We start from the raw sequence: 17,094 nt of genomic DNA on the forward strand, positions 1-17,094 counted from the left end.
AGAGTTGGACTGTGAAGAAGGCTGAGCGCCGAAGAATTGACGCTTTTGAACTGTGGTGTTGGAGAAGACTCTTAAGAGTCCCTTGGACTGCCAGGAGATCCAACCAGTCCATTCTGAAGGAGATCAGCCCTGGGATTTCTTTGGAAGGAATGATGCTAAAGCTGAAACTCCAGTACTTTGGCCACCTCATGCGAAGAGCTGACTTACTGGAAAAGACTCTGATGCTGGGAGGGATCGGGGGCAGGAAGAGAAGGGGACGACAGAGGATGAGATGGCTGGATGGCATCACTGACTCGATGAACATGAGTCTCAGTGAACTCCGGGAGTTGGTGATGGACAGGGAGGCCTGGCGTGCTGCAATTCATGGGGTCGCAAAGAGTCAGACACGACTGCGCGACTGATCTGATCTGATCTGAAGAATGGTCAATATTCAAAATGAATATTGGATATTAAACAAGAAGGTTTCCCAGGTGACGCTAGTGGTAAAGAACTTGCTCCAAATGCAGGAGATCCGAATTCAGTCCCTAAGTCAGGAAGATCCTCAGAGAAGGAAATGGCAACCCACTCCAGTATTCTTGCTAGGAAAGTCCATGGACAGAGGAGCCTGGTGGGCTACAGTCCATAGGGTCACAAAGAGTCGGATACAACTGAGGCGACTTAGCACGTATGCACATAATACTAATGGTTTAAATGCCTAAATAAACCAAGGTAATAAATTCTGGCTTTCTCAGAGTCAAGGAAATTAACTATGTGGAAATAAATATATTTCAAAATTATTATGTTTATTAATATATTTAAAAATTATTATTAGTGTTTCATATGTTTTAAAAACATATTATTATATATTTTTCAATGTTCTTAGTTTACAGTATATAGTAACAGATACAGCCCACAGAAACAAAAACTCTTCAGGATTCTTAATAATTTTTAACAGCATAGAGGGGCCTGAGAATGACTACTATAATTTTTCTTAAAAACCAGTGCAGAACATTCCTATAAGTGTCAACATAGATGTTCTATCAATTTGAAATCCCTTTTTTCCTACATGGAAGCCCTTATAAACATATACTGAAGTTGTTTTAAAGCAAAATACTGAAAGACAGTAACTGAGTTATTCAGTATTCATTTCCTTCTCTTTAACAAGTGGTGCTGGGAAATCTGGTCAACCACTTGTAAAAGAATGAAACTAGAACACTTTCTAACACCATATACAAAAATAGACTCAAAAATGGATTAAAGATCTCAACGTAAGACCAGAAACTATAAAACTCCTAGAGGAGAACATAAGCAAAACACTCTCTGACATACATCACAGCAGGATCCTCTATGACCCACCTCCCAGAATATCGGAAATAAAAGCAAAAATAAACAAATGGGACCTAATTAACCTTAAAAGCTTCTGCACATCAAAGGAAACTATTAGCAAGGTGAAAAGACAGCCTTCAGAATGGGAGAAAATAATAGCAAATGAAGCAACCGACAAACAACTAATCTCAAAAATATACAAGCAACTCCTACAGCTCAACTCCAGAAAAATAAATGACCCAATCAAAAAATGGGCCAAAGATCTAAATAGACATTTCTCCAAAGAAGACAGATGGCTAACAAACACATGAAAAGATGCTCAACATCACTCATTATCAGAGAAATGCAAATCAAAACCACTATGAGGTACCATTTCACACCAGTCAGAATGGCTGCAATCCAAAAGTCTACAATTAATAAATACTGGAGAGGGTGTGGAGAAAAGGGAACCCTCTTACACTGTTGGTGGGAATGCAAACTAGTACAGCCACTATGGAGAACAGTGTGGAGATTCCTTAAAAAACTGGAAATAGAACTGCCTTACGATCCAGCAATCCCACTGCTGGGCATACACACTGAGGAAACCAGAAGGGAAAGAGACACGTGTACCCCAATGTTCATCACAGCACTGTTTATAATAGCCAGGACATGGAAGCAACCTAGATGTCCATCAGCAGATGAATGGATAAGAAAGCTGTGGTACATATACACAATGGAGTATTACTCAGCCATTAAAAAGAATACATTTGAATCAGTTCTAATGAGGTGGATGAAACTGGAGCCTATTATACAGAGTGAAGTAAGCCAGAAGGAAAAACACCAATACAGTATACTAACGCATATATATGGAATTTAGAAAGATGGTAACGATAACCCTGTATACGAGATAGCAAAAGAGACACTGACGTATAGAACAGTCTTATGGACTCTGTGGGAGAGGGAGAGGGTGGGAAGATTTGAGAGAATGGCATTGAAACATGTAAAATATCATGTATGAAACGAGATGCCAGTCCAGGTTCAATGCACGATACTGGATGCTTGGGGCTGGTGCACTGGGACGACCCAGAGGGATGGTATGGGGAGGGAGGAGGGAGGAGGGTTCAGGATGGGGAACACATGTATACCTGTGGTGGATTCATTTTGATATTTGGCAAAACTAATACAATTATGTAAAGTTTAAAAATAAAATAAAATTAATTAAAAAAAAAAAGAAATTTCAGAAATATCTCAAATTACTCTATAAATAATTCCTATTTTCTGTGACTGAACACATCTCTGAAGTATAATAATCAATGGAAATGAACATGATAATTTAAAAAGCCTTACGTACAAAGATTCATAAACTCCCCTATGTATTTGAGTAGATGAGTTTAACTATAACTACTAGGACATGAGAATATTCTGATAATATTTCAGCTGGAACGTTATAAAATAGCAAGCCCTTAATTATGTTTTATAATTTTAAAAAATGTTCCAATGTTCTTTTTCATTATAGGAGAATAAAGCTATCTCAAGTTATTTTTATGAAGCAAAAGCTTCTTGAACTTTTATTTTTTCAGAAAGTTTTACGTTTAGGCAGCTCCTTCACCAACACTAAATATCTCCAAACCATCAAAAGCAGTAATAATGAGCTAAGCAAAAAAAGACAGTAACTGTTCTTCCCCAGTGGCTTCCCTGGTGGCTCAGACGGTAAAGAATCTGCCTGCAATGCGGGAGACCTGAGTTCGATCTCTGGGTTGGGAGGATTCCCCTGGAGAGGGGAATAGCAACCAACTCCAGTATTTTTGCCTGGAGAATTTCATCGACAGAAGAGCCTGGCAGACTACAGTCCAGGGGTAGTCCATGGCAAAGAGCTGGACACAGCTGAACTACTTTTACTTTTTTTTCAATACAGAAGAAAGGTATGCGGCTGATTGGTGTGGTAGAAAACAATAGATTTAAATCAAACTTCCATTACAATGCTTAATCTGCCACTTCCCTGAAATGACCATATACAAAACTCAGTTTCTCTAACCTCAGATTCATCATTATTTCATTCAAGTTACCTTATAAGTTTGTTGTGAATATCAAATAAATTGACAGAAACAAAAGTGTTTTATAGTCTTAATATATGCAAACTATCATTACTATTAAATCTGAAAGCCATTCAAACTAAATACCTTTGAAAACAGATTTGTCCCACACAGAATTACACTCAGTAACAAATTATAGTATGGTTCCACAATATTTTAATGAAAAAGAGATATTACAGTTAAATTTTAATTTAATTTTATATGTAAAATCTAAATTAGCAAACCACTTAGAAATAAAATAATTAAGAATATATTTTATAAAAGTATTTCTATACCTACCAAGTAAATTACAGTATTTAATTTAGTCATATAAGATAATTTTTAAGTTTTATAGTGGCCATATTATAAATGTAATAAAATTTAAATTATAGTACAAAGGTATTAAATATGCAAATATTATAAGGTTCAATCAGTTTTAATACCAGCTATATAAAAGAGTAAAACTCCTATATCCCAACATTTGCTTATCTACCATCCCTATATGGTAACGTGAATTTTAATTTATTGTTTCTTTCATTTGTGCCGTTTATTTTCTGCTTCACTCCGCTTATCAAGTGAGAACAGATTAGCCAGTCCCACTTTTTGGTTCTCATGCATTAACACAATAGCACAGTGTTTATAATGCAAACACTTCATGGAAATACTTAGGTAAATAAATAAGTGAAAAGGCCATGGTGTTTTCCTTGATTTAAAAAAATAAAAACTGACAATAATTTTTTAACTCAGTCTTATTAATTCAGTTTAACCTCTCTGGGAAAGCAATGAAAACAAGGAGGAGGGGAAAAGTTTTCAGAACTTATCACAAGGAAACTCACTTTTGTGTTTTCTGAAATGACTTCTGAATTAACAGGATAAAAGTGAAGCCTTAACAGCAACTTTCATTATCCAATCACTTGGAGATTGTAAAAATAGTTACAGTTGACATTTTAAAAGACTTATTCTATGAGCCTTACATATATGAAGTATGAACTCATTTAATTTTCACAATGACCCAATAATGTAGTTACTACTATCTTATTTTAGGAGATGTGAAACTGAGGAAGAGAATACTGGTAACTTGCCCAGGGTTATATACAAATAGTGGCAGAATGAGAATTCCACCTCAGGGCTCTGGCTCTAGAATTTATGTTCTTAGTCACCATGACAATCAACATGGTTAAAAAAGTTATAGCTTAATGACAGGTATACTCTGCAATCTGATTTAACAGGCTTCAACTTCCAGTTGAATATGCCAGTTACTATTACAAATGAGGTTCAATTATGTAAGCCATACTAGGTAAGTGCAGAAGAGAAAAGCAATCTCCTAAAGCTGGCACATGTGTAATAAATGAGCTACCTGTATTTCATACTTCATTCCCCAAAGATTCATTTTGTACCTTCTAGACACTAAGCCTGAACCTATTAACATCCGTATTAGCTTTTCCTAAACGATAACGATTAGAAATCACTTCTAGAGAGGTTTACTTCTGACAAACACAATAGGAGGACTAGCAACTTATGTTTCCACTATTTCACAAAATTTCTTGCACACTATAAAGGTTGAAAGTAAAATACTAGCCAACAATGGTAAAATTAATACTCACTGTAAGTTGCCTAAATAAATTTACACACCCTCCTGTGTAAAAAATGGGGTAATCCACAAGATTTCAATTCAGATTTTGAAAGTTTATACAGAACTTCCCTCTCACAACAGAACATAGTATTTAATGACATTAAAATTTTTACTTAATTCCTTCTTTCAGTAAGGTTTGCTTTAGAATGTTCACATACCACTTCTGACTACAGTTCTGTTAAATTTGGGACTCAGAATTCATCAAAAGCTGTCACTTATGAGACCAGTTATATTTTTACAAATTAAAAGTGATAAAAACACTCTTAACTAGAAATCATTTTTAATAATTAGAGAACTTCATCTGAAACTGATGATGAAGTTTTATCTTCCTTCCTAACCTATTTAAAAAACAGACAGAAAAACAGGGCACCATTGTCACAATAGTAAAATTTTATTAAAATCCATTTTTTAAAGTTACATAATCAAAAAATCTATAACTATTAGATTAACTGCCCATTTTTTTCTTCAAATGTATGTTATAATGGCAATGGACACTTCCAAGCACTGAGTACTAGACAAAGTAAGCAATGTGCACTATTCTTTCTAGCCCAATTAAAAGCCTTGTGCTTCTTCAAATTTCCAAATTTCGAACTTCCACACATGGTGCTCACTTGGGAATGGAGAAGGTGTATCACAAAGGGAGAGTTTAAGGTTACTGTATAAACTAGAAGAGCATTTATCTTTGGAATTCAGAATACACTATTTCTCAGTGGGGCAACATAAACCTCAATTGGTACTGCACATACATTAATCTGCAGTGCTATATTTAAACACAGGGGATATACGTATAACAGCGTGCCTTCAGCATTTTAACATAAGATGCAAATTTTGTCCTGTAATTATTCATAATGTACCATAATGACACTGGAGAGAGATCTAAAACTTCAAATTTCACATCTGCTATTTACATAAGACTAAGGGGGCTTCCCTGATGGCTCAGTGGTAAAGAATTTGCCTGCCAATGCAGGAAACATGGGTTCGATCCCTGATCCAGGGAGATCCCACATACATGGAGCAACTAAGCCCCTGTGCCACAACCATTGAGCCTGTGCTCTAGAGCCCGCGAGCCACAACTTCTGAAGCCTGAGCACCCTAAAGCCCACGCTCTGCAATGAGAAGCCACAGCAATGAGAAGCCTGTGCACCACAACTAGAGAGTAGCCTCCACTCGCGTCAACTAGATGAAAGCTTGTGTAGCAACAAAGATCCTGCATAGCCCCCCACGCCCCCAAAAAAACTCACAGGGTAACCTCCTCTAGGAAATACGTAGTGGACAGAGAACCAATAATCTATCACTTACCCTATATCAAAAGCAACTGTGTTCACAGTCCTATGATCTCCCACATTAAGCTCTCTGCTTTCGTTTGTAAATAAAAACAGTAGAGACAAAGTGCACACACATCTTAACTCTGTTAGGGGGCCAAGAGTCCTTTGGCAGACATTACATGAACTTGGTCAAACTCCAAGAAATGGTGAGGGACAGGGAAGCCTAGTGTACTGCAGTCCACGAGGCTATGAAGAGACAGACACAACCTGGCGACTGAACAACAACAATTTTCTGTAATCAGTTCAACACCTACTGCAATATGAGCGTAACATCCTTACTTGGGAAATTTTCATTAACATCACATTTAAGAAAGTTATCATAAAATTCACATTAAAAAAACCAATAAATTGGTGGGAGCCAGATGTCCTCTAAAATGTGTTATATAGTTTGAATACAAATACTTAGCTGTCTTCTTCAGCTCTGAACTGTCAATATTCTGAACAATGTAGAATTTCCAACTCCAATCAATTTTTAAATCAGAATTATAATATCAATAGCATCTGGTGTAAGCACCTCATTTTTAACAAAGTATTAGATGACTTAAGCCATATTCCAAAACTAGTCAATAGCAGAACTGGGTCTAGAACCTAGATTGTGTGATTCTCTTTCCTGAGCTCTTTCTGCCATCCCTTATTACGAATCGCACCAACTTGTATAAACTGCTTAGAAAGTGATCTGCTGGTTCAAATCAAATAACTGCATGAAAGCTACACATCCCAAAGGCAATTTAAGGAAGGGGAATTCAAATGAATTCCAAGAATTCCTATTTCTAGGTAAAATTTTGCTAAAATAACAACTGTTTCTAGGTTTTCTTTTTAGGCTATAAAAATATAAAATACTTATAGCTCAAAAATTCATCTCAATATTCCAGAGATTGATGAAAACCAAATGTCAATACCATCACTGTCTGACAGAAATCTCTGTGAAGAAGAAGTGAAGAAGTGAAGTCGCTCAGTCATGTCCGACACTTTGCGACCCCATGGACTGTAGCCCACCAAGCTCCTCCGTCCATGGGATTCTCCAGGCAAGAGTACTGGAGTGGGTTGCCATTTCCTTCTCCAGGGGATCTTCCCAACCCAGGGATCGAACCCAGGTCTCCCGCATTGTAGGCAGACACTTTTAACGTCTGAGCCACCAGAGAAATCTCTGTAATGATGGTAATTTTTATATCTTCACCATTCAAAATGGTAGCAACTAAGCAGAGATGGGTAATAAGCACTTGAAGCAGTTACTGCAACTGAGGAGCTGAATTTTAAATTCTAATTAAATTTAAACAGCCATATGTCTAGAGGCTACCATACTGGGTAAGTCAATATAAATACCACATGAAATAGAATGAAATGAAAACTGAGCAGTGTCTTTATAGCATCATGCTGCTGCTGCTGCTGCTGCTAAGTCATCTCAGTCGTGTCCAACCCTGTGCGACCCCACAGACGGCAGCCCACCAGGCTCCCCCGTCCCTGGGATTCTCAAGGCAAGAACACTGGAGTGGGTTGCCATTTCCTTCTACAATGCGTGAAAGTGAAGTCACTCAGTCGTGTCTGACTCTTAGCGACCCATGGACTGCAGCCTACCAGGCTCCTCCATCCATGGAATTCTCCAGGCAAGAGTACTGGAGTGGGGTGCCATTGCCTTCTCCGTTATAGTATCATACTGCCATGTAAAACAGCTAATAAAGCATGAGCAAAGGTCACACCATTCTACATTCATGACCTCTAGGTTCCAAATGAAATAGTAGTTATTTATCAGCAATCAGAGGTTGATGAAATCACATAATTTAAATTATACATACAACTCGTCTATGAAACGGGCTAAACCCTGCCTTTGTGGGGACTGTGTGATTACTGTTTGCATGTGAAACTACTCTGTAAAATGTAAAGCATCATATACAATTATAATAATCTCTATAACTAGTTCAAGGAAAGGGAAATGTAGATACAAAACCTATCACAAAGCTATTACTTTACACCTAGCCTTAACAATGACTGAACACCTGAAGCAGTAGTTACATGATTTTGTACACCACTGCTTCATGACAGGTAAAGTACATAAAGAAAATGGTATGCAGATAACACCAAAGGTGATTTGCATACCCACAGCTACATTCTTAAAAGACAACTTTTTAGCTTTTTCATAGCCAACCAACATGAACTGAAAGGTAATAAACAATATCAAAAATCTGGTATCCCTCCTCTTGAGGAGGCAAAAGACAAAACAGTGGCAAAGCCACCAATCAAATACTGACAATGGTCTCTTCACTCCAAAAGAAAAATATGAAACAGCTCTTTGCTGTCTGGCCAGTTTACAACTATACAGAACAGCAGGAGTCCAGGGAAATTTCTCAATGCTCAGAGACAAAAGCATGACCTATGTCTGTGTCCTCTAACATATGTATATTAAACCACCTTAGACAGCTACAGAATTTAAACTTTTTACCTGCTTTCCTGAAGATTGTATCTCATGTGATTTTTGCAATAATTCTATTAAATAAATAGCATGACATTCTAACAAGCTGAAAATCATGATCAAAATTAAACATTTTATTACATGGCATTTGTCATTTATAATGAGGTTGATTTATACTGTTTATACATACTCCTTTAAGGAAAACAACAAACAAAAAGGTTCTATCAATTCAAATAAACTAAAGAATATATTTCCAGATTTTGATAACAACAACACAAAGACAGAGAAAATAAATTCTTGCTAAATCCAAAATTTATTTTGAGATGGCATACATAAATCCTTTTAACTCTGACTAAAGAATCAAGCATTAAAATCAATCCAAAGATAAACTAATGGAAATTCTCTGGCCACTGCTCACTAATGAGAGCTGGTTACCCAAAAGATGGTATTTTGCATTAATTTACCAACCATAAATGGAAAACTTTTTTACTATTAGCAATACACTCAAGTTCTAAATTTTGAAGTACTAGTTTTCTTATTTAAAGAACATCCTTACAGATTTTTAACATTACATTTATGTAAAAAATATATTTCCGTATACATCTTTTTACCTCAAAAGGTAGTTTCCTTTTCCTATCTTATTACCAATTTCCTCTTTTCTTCTTACTTAGGATCAACTTTCAATCCTCTTCCTTTCTAATGAACTGTCTATTCACAAATTTAAAACTCATTAAAAAAAGTATGGATATAAGGAGTGGGTCCAACTTGTTTTAAATTACCATCATTTAAAATCTGTGAAACAAGGGATAAACATGTGAGATAAAGATTCCAAATGATGTAAAATTTCCTACAGAAAACAAAAACAAATAGATACTCTAACTAAAACTCTTATTTATATTAGTGAAACCTATTTTAACTGATACATTAAATAAAATCAGATTTTACCTTAAATGATTTGCCAATTAATATAAATTTTGAGTTAAAAGTTAACCCAGTTACATCAAAAAGATAAAATTTTACTATATGTAAATTTTTTAAAAACCCAGTTAAAAACAAACCTTTATTACATAGCTATGCTTTTTTAAATAAATGGCAGATGTGTCATTTTAATAATGAATCTGTTACCGGTATAATGCTTAATGTATTTAGAATATCTTTCCACAATAACAAAGTAACTTTATCATTTAATTATCCAAAGTTAGACTTCAAAATCAAGCTATTTTTTTTCAAAATCAAGCTATTAAAATGAACAGAAATGTAGGTAAATTCTTTTCTAAAAGCATATATATAGTCTCAAAAGAATGACTTACATGATTGTCATTTAAGGGTAAGTCCAATACTAAAATTTTCAGGCTACAATTCAAGTCTAGGTATTTGGGGCATTTCAAATGGAAAATTACAGGTAGGTTAGAAATAAACTCTTAAAAGCAGTATTTATGACAAAAGGCATGGTTTTTTAGTTTCTATTTTTCAGAATGCATATCAGAAAATGAGTATCTAACTTATATTCACAGAAAATATTTACTGAAATCTTATGTCTATGAAAACCCAGAAGGTGTCATATAAATAACCAGGAAACTTCATTTTCTACATCCAGACATACCTTTATGAATATGGACTGAACTGCTATTTATTACAAAAGAATATCAGTTGTATGATTATTAATTGCCATCAAAATTAGATATAAAAGAGGCACAGAAAGTTGAAAGACAAGTACTAAGATCAAGTCAGGGAGTACAGATGTATATAGCTCTTTCTTTCAGGACAATCAAGTCTCAGGCTCTAGTATCCATTTCTAACTAGACAAAAAGTAAATTCTGTGACTCTCTTTTGAGGAAGAGAACAGCAAAACAGAATTAAGTTTGACTTCTGAGGGAAAAATTCACTCAAATCAGTGATTTTAGACTGTTTCAAGAACAATATAGAAAACTGAATCTGCTGAGTCGCTTCAGTCGTGTCCAAGTCTGTGTGACCCCATAGACGGCAGCCCACCAGGCTCCCCCATCCCTGGGATTCTCCAGGCAAGAACACTGGAGTGGGTTGCCATTTCCTTCTCCAATGCATGGAAGTGAAAAGTGAAAGTGAAGTTGCTCAGTCGTGTCCGACTCTAGCGACCCCATGGACTGCAGCCTACCAGGCTCCTCTGTCCATGGGATTTTCCAGGCAAGAGTACTGGAGTAGGGTGCCATTGCCTTCTCCGAACTGAATCTAGGCAGATGTATTAACAATGTAAATTAAAAATATTAGTGTGCTTATTACAGACCAAACAGTGCATTGCTACCATTAACAAGAGGGTTAAAATTCCAAATATCTAAAAATCTCCCATATCAAATGGGTCTTGTTCCCTCACTTCCCAAGCTTTCTACTACGTATTGCACTGTATCTGATTATAACATAGTTTACACTGGAAACATCAAACATTTGGCAAAACATATATAAAACAGCTAAAGCAGAATACTCTGCTTCTACTACTGTGTACATTCTTATATGCAAGCGAGGCTGGCATTTACGATATTACAAACCATCCAGTAAGAAGGCTAAGGGAAAGAGAGTCAACAAACCTGAAAGAATAGCTTCCTTCAAATACAGTAACATATGGGAGAACTTCCTGATGTCATTCACCAACTCCTTGATGTAATCAGGATCCAAAATGGCGTTGGAATTTATGGACTTGAGCCCCATCTCAGAAGTTGTAACATCAGTTGAGAGCTGGCCTGTTGACAAAACACGTTTTTTCTTTGTCTTTTTCTGTTTGTAAGCAATCATCCTTTCACATAACAGTCAAAAAAATGGAATTCCTTAAGTGGGAGAGAAAAAAAGAGAGAAATGCAAATATTTCATTAACCAAGGTACCAGGTTTTCACGAATAGCTCAAAGCCCACCTCAATATTCTACTTAAAAAAAAAAACAACAAACTCTGTATTACTAATATAGCAACTTCCATTTATTAAGTGCCAATAATCTTGACAAGTCTATGATATGCAGATTCTCAATTCCCAAGTTAGGAAAGTGATTTGGAGGTTAAATGATTTGTCTAAGCTCTCAGCTGATAAATGATGAATTGGTACTTAAAACCACATCTGCCTTGTGACCAAAATCTATGCTCTTAATAAACTTCCTCTTAATTCCTAGGGCACAGAATTTTTTAAGCTATAAAAGTTGTTCTGAAATGTCACTTAGTAGAAGAACATATTCTCCCACTATGACCTCACCTTCAAAAATAAAGGTGAAATATGAGCTTTGAAAATAGAAAGGCCTGTTTTCAAAGTCTCCCTTCCATCATTCCTATGTTTGACCTGACAAACCGTTAATCATCTCTTCTGGGCTTCCCTAGTGGCTCAGATGGTAAAGCATCTGTCTGCAGTGCAGGAGACCCAGGTTCAATCCCTGTGTTGGGAAGATCTCCTGGAGAAGGAAATGGCAGCCCACTGCAGGACTCTTGCCTGGAAAATCCCATGGATGCAGAAGCCTGGTAGGCTACAGTCCATGGGGTCGCAAAGAGTCAGACACAACTGACAACTTTGGTGAAGTGCTAGTCGCTCAAGCATGTCTGACTCTTTGTGACCCCATGAACTAAACAACAATACACACACACACTCTGGATTATCACTTTTCATCAAGAATACTTCTCTGTTGAAATTAAGTTCTAAGCATGTCCACAAATCTGACACACTGTTGTTATTCAGTCACTCAGTCGTGTCCGTGTCCGCCTCTTTGCTACCCCATGGACTGCAGCACACAGGCTCCCCTGTCCTTTACCATCTCCCAGAGCTTATTCAAACTCATGTCCTTTGAGTCAATGACGACACACTTGGACTGAACAAATAAATATATGATCACTGGAGCAATATTTTTGGTAATTTCATGGTGATATAATAAAAACACAATCTTTGTTATGACAAAGACTGAGATTTGAATCCTAGCTGAATACTTAGTAACCTGCACAATTTGGTTATAGGCTGTGTGAAGATTAAAAGGGAACATAAAAATTAAAATACTTCATTTAAAACACCTAAACCGGGTACACAGTTGGAACTCAAGGAAAACCTTACTATGTTTCTGCTTCATCCTTACATTTTATCTTCCTGGAATTAAAAGTCCTACCTTTGTTTATATCTCTTGAAATCAAAAGAGAAATGACTCGAGGAATTAAATTAGCTCAAGCATTATCATTGAAATATTTACCAAATGTTTTGTCTTGGATATTTGGATACTTTGAAAATGGTAGAGTGACTAAGGACTTCTGTGAAATTTACAGTAGAAAGTTTTATGGAATATTCATTTCTGGGTTACATGTAAGATATAAAATTGTATCATTTACTCTTTACTATACATTGCCCAACTCCATAGATTACCGCACCCCACCCCCGCCCCAGCCATCCACAGTTTTTTACTCTCTAATTCTATCTCTACTACCACACTAGCTGAATAACCATGATTTCTTGTCTGAGCTACTGCTACTAATTTCCTAATGATTTCTCCACATTCATTCTTGTTCATTCCATAGGTAGTGTCTCATTACAAAGGTATTCATTTTCAAAACATGAATCTCATCATGTTATTTCTCTGTTCAAAACTCTTCCAAAGGACAATGAGAAGCTATCGTGCATCACAAGGTTCAACATGAGATCTGCCTCCTATCTATTTCTGCAATGTCATCTGAAGTCAAATTCCTACTCAACACTCTCAGCACTCTGGCCACCCACACACCTCTTTCTCACTTTTTCAATAATATTTGTTTACCATGACTTGTAGAGAAAATAATTTTATATCAGGAGCTAGTATACATATTAAGTATGTTTGTGTGTGGTGTATGCATGCAGGAATGCATAAACATAAAACAGATACTGGCTAAGGAGCCAGGTGATGTTTTCTTACTCAGATGTTTTCTTTCCTGTTCCATTTCGTTTTTTAAAATGCCAGTTGTAACCCATCAAATTGCTCTGAGACTTACTATGGATTTTGTCCCTACAACCTGAAAAACACCAACTGTTGGACTCAACAGGGTCTTGTCTATATACAGTTCTATTTGCCTGGACTATTCTTCCTCTTTGTTTACTCATTCTGATCTCAGTTCAAAGAAGCCTTCCTGGACCTCCCCTGCCTCATAACCACCATCGCCACCAAACTAGAACAGAATTTCCTGTTGGATGCTTTATAGCATCTTATCCTTTCCATCACTGCACTTATCCAAGTTCCCATAGATGATTCATGTTTCCCTATCCAGACTATAGTCTCAAGGCAATCATGATCAATGTTTGCTAACCATGTGTTTGTTCTCTGCTTATAGCAGAATGAGGGATGAAAAACTCAAAACTGTCTGAATAAGTAATGATTTTCCAGGATGAATAATGAACAATAATGAATAAGCAATTTATAATGAATTTATAAACTTTATAATTTTACAAAATTTTAATTAATTTTTATAGAAATAAAATGGTTAACTCTGGTTTGTTTCAGTGTCTTGAATGGAAAATAGAAATTGTTTTTAAAAATCTGTCTCTAAAATAGTATCTTTCAAAAAAAGAAAGGCATATAAAGTTGAGTAAAGGCAAGGGTATATAAGACTGAAATCAAAGGTGGATTTCTACTACTGTTCCTCTACTTCCGATTATTAAATAAGGTGTCCTGACACTTCTTTAATAACATTTAAAAGTCCTTTATTCAATATTGTTATCCTCAAATCATTTCTGGAAATGCAATTTCTACATTTACTCTAGTTTCAAACCTATCTAACATTAATTCTTAAATGTGTAAATAACTTCTAAAATGAACTTAGGACAATTTAGGGGGCACTATTATACCTAAGTCTCCCCTCCAACAAAAACAAAACAACACTCAAGTGTCTTGTTTGGGCAGCTCTTTTACAAACCATTAATTTAGAAGACTATTTGCCTAAGTTATCACTTTTTCAGCTTACTTAGTAAAGCCACTGTGATTAATTTTGATGGCTTTTAGTTTAGTAAATTAGAAAACTGGTCATTGTCACTGGTAAAAAGATGGTTATAAGTTTTAAAGCGTATATCACAAGCTTCAAATAAAACAAATCACCCACCTCAGTAAAACTATTTTACTTCAATTGTCAAATTAGTAACTCAAAGTTATAGAGTGTTTCAAAAATGCTTGAACATTTTTAGTCAAGACTATCTGTAAACAAACAAAAATGATGGGGATGTGAGGAGTCAGCATTATGGTGAGTAATGTACTACACTTTATTTTTACTATATACACTTTACTACTTTTCATATTTCAAACTAAAAAAAGGAAACAATACAGTTGAAAAAATGTTAACATAAAGTTAATCCATACTTTCACAAAACTGAACTATGATGAAGCGACTTAGCAAGCAAGCAAGCAGTGAGAAAGTTTGGAGGATATACACTTTCCAAGATCACCCACATTACTTTCTCATGTCCCAAAATGAACCTCTAGCTGGTGGGAACATAAAATGTAGTTACCAGATACTGTAACTGTAAATTTAATTACATGAGATAATAATACGGAAAGCACACTTAGCACAACACTTGGTTCATCATGAAGGTGCAATAACTATTAGCCATTATCATTAGCAGTGCTTTACTGCAGGAGACTGTAGACATACGTAAGTAATGAACAACATGTGGCTTCATTACAATATATCTGTAAATTGTGACCATGAAATATAGGACTGGAAACAATTCCAGAAACGTCACTGACTTTGTGGAAGCCTACTAAATATGACTTCCAAGTGAAGTTTGAACTGTGCAAACAGATTGTTGAGCAAAATATTTGTGAAACTCTTCTAATTCTCTTGCATTTCTTCCAACTCCAAGTCATCAATATAAAAAAAACACATATTATCCACTTCACAAAGAGCTGTGTAGCAAAGAGAAAACTACTGTGCAAAACTATTTTCTCTGTATGTTCCAAATTCTAAGTAATATGTGCATCAGAAATGTGAACACTAACTTCTGGTACCCTGGAATGTGTCTTTTCCAAGACTTCAGTAGACTGCGTTTATCAAATGTTCTTGCCTCACGTTCCTCCACCCCAAATGTCTCCTTACAAAAGTATTTTCATTTTAGGCACCGGGCTGCCTAACTGAAAACTGAAACAACCTCAAATATCTGTATTTAATTCCCAATCTTACCATTTCTACCTCAGGAAAAATTGCTATATATTTTAGAAATCTGCTATTTCGACACAATTTCTGATTGGTAAGAATCTTAGAGATGTTTAAAAAAAAATCAGGAAAATTCACCCTGGAGGTCTTTTTAAATGCACTTCTCACTAAAAGAGAAGAGGGGAATGTTGAAAACTTTTATCAGTAATATGCAAATAATTAATTTCTAAAGGAAGGCATGCAATACTCATACACTTCATTCCAGTGCAGTCAAAACTCAGCACGTTTAAAGAAGATGAAGCTGCCCAACCTCCCACGCCTCCAGAATGTCTAGCATTCCTGACGGGCAGGGCTCTCCCTTGACCAGCCAAAACTACCCAAAGCCAAAGACCACGTTCCCCATTTCAGCGTTTAAACAGAGTGGGAAAATGGAGCAACCAAAAAGTGTGTCCGGCTTTGATAGCGATGGACAAGAGATACCGTCTAGGAGACGCCTGGAGAAGGTGCACTCAGCTCCCGCCTTTAGCAACTAACAATCCTGCTCTCCGAAAAGTTATAAGCCCAATTCCGTCTTGAGGAAGACAGTCAAGAAAGATGAACATGGAGACAAGAGGTTCGTGAGTTACTAACAGCTGCAGTATGAAACGTCTCAGGCTTGAAAATTCAGCCGTCAAAAAGGAAAAAGAAAAAAAAAAAAAGTCCAGCCCTTAAAACGTCCACAGCAGACCTGGGAAAGACCATTGAGGCTTACGCGGCCTCGGAACGAAAAACCCCTCACTCAGCCCAAAAGACAGAGACGAAAACAACGCAACCACGGAAATCCTAAAATCGGGAATGAGACCCAGCTGAAGAGACGACTGCTGTCAGGGCAGGTGGGGTAGGACGGGGTCAGATCAACTCTGTAGCGATAGAGAGCAGAGATTCTGGAGCAAACCTGCCTGAGTTGAAGTCACACTGCCAATTACTAGCCTGTGTGTTCTGACACGTTTTTCCCATCTGAAAAATTAGTTAAATAATCGTGGAACTCTCAGGAGGTTAAAATGTGTAGCGCACTTAGGAAACAGCATGCCGAACGTGGGACACGCTAAGTGTTTGCTTTTATTATCTTCTTCATCCGCTCAGGGCCACCGCTCGTGCCCTCCCTGCTCCCCCTCCGCTGCCGCGCCCCTCGTCCCGTCCGACCCCTCCCGGAGGACCAGGAGTCCTGGGCACACCGAACCGGCCCACCGCCGCCGGTCATCAGCGCACCCGCAGTGGCCTCCACTTCCCGC

At 36.7% G+C, this 17,094-nt stretch overlaps 1 protein-coding gene across 2 annotated transcripts in view; it reads right to left on the reverse strand.

The window, feature by feature from the left end:
- ARHGAP29 (Rho GTPase activating protein 29) overlaps positions 1-17,094 on the reverse strand; it is a 75,708-nt gene that overhangs the window by 52,768 nt on the left and 5,846 nt on the right. For both annotated transcript variants that reach the window (XM_010860479.1, XM_010860477.1), the window contains exon 2: positions 11,283-11,519. In XM_010860479.1, the coding sequence (XP_010858781.1) occupies positions 11,283-11,487 (205 nt within the window). In that variant the 5' untranslated portion in view covers positions 11,488-11,519. The remainder of the gene's footprint in view (positions 1-11,282; positions 11,520-17,094) is intronic.

This window comes from Bison bison, unplaced genomic scaffold, assembly GCF_000754665.1.
Source record: "Bison bison bison isolate TAMUID 2011002044 unplaced genomic scaffold, Bison_UMD1.0 scf7180017864466, whole genome shotgun sequence".
Classification (NCBI taxonomy): domain Eukaryota; kingdom Metazoa; phylum Chordata; class Mammalia; order Artiodactyla; family Bovidae; genus Bison; species Bison bison.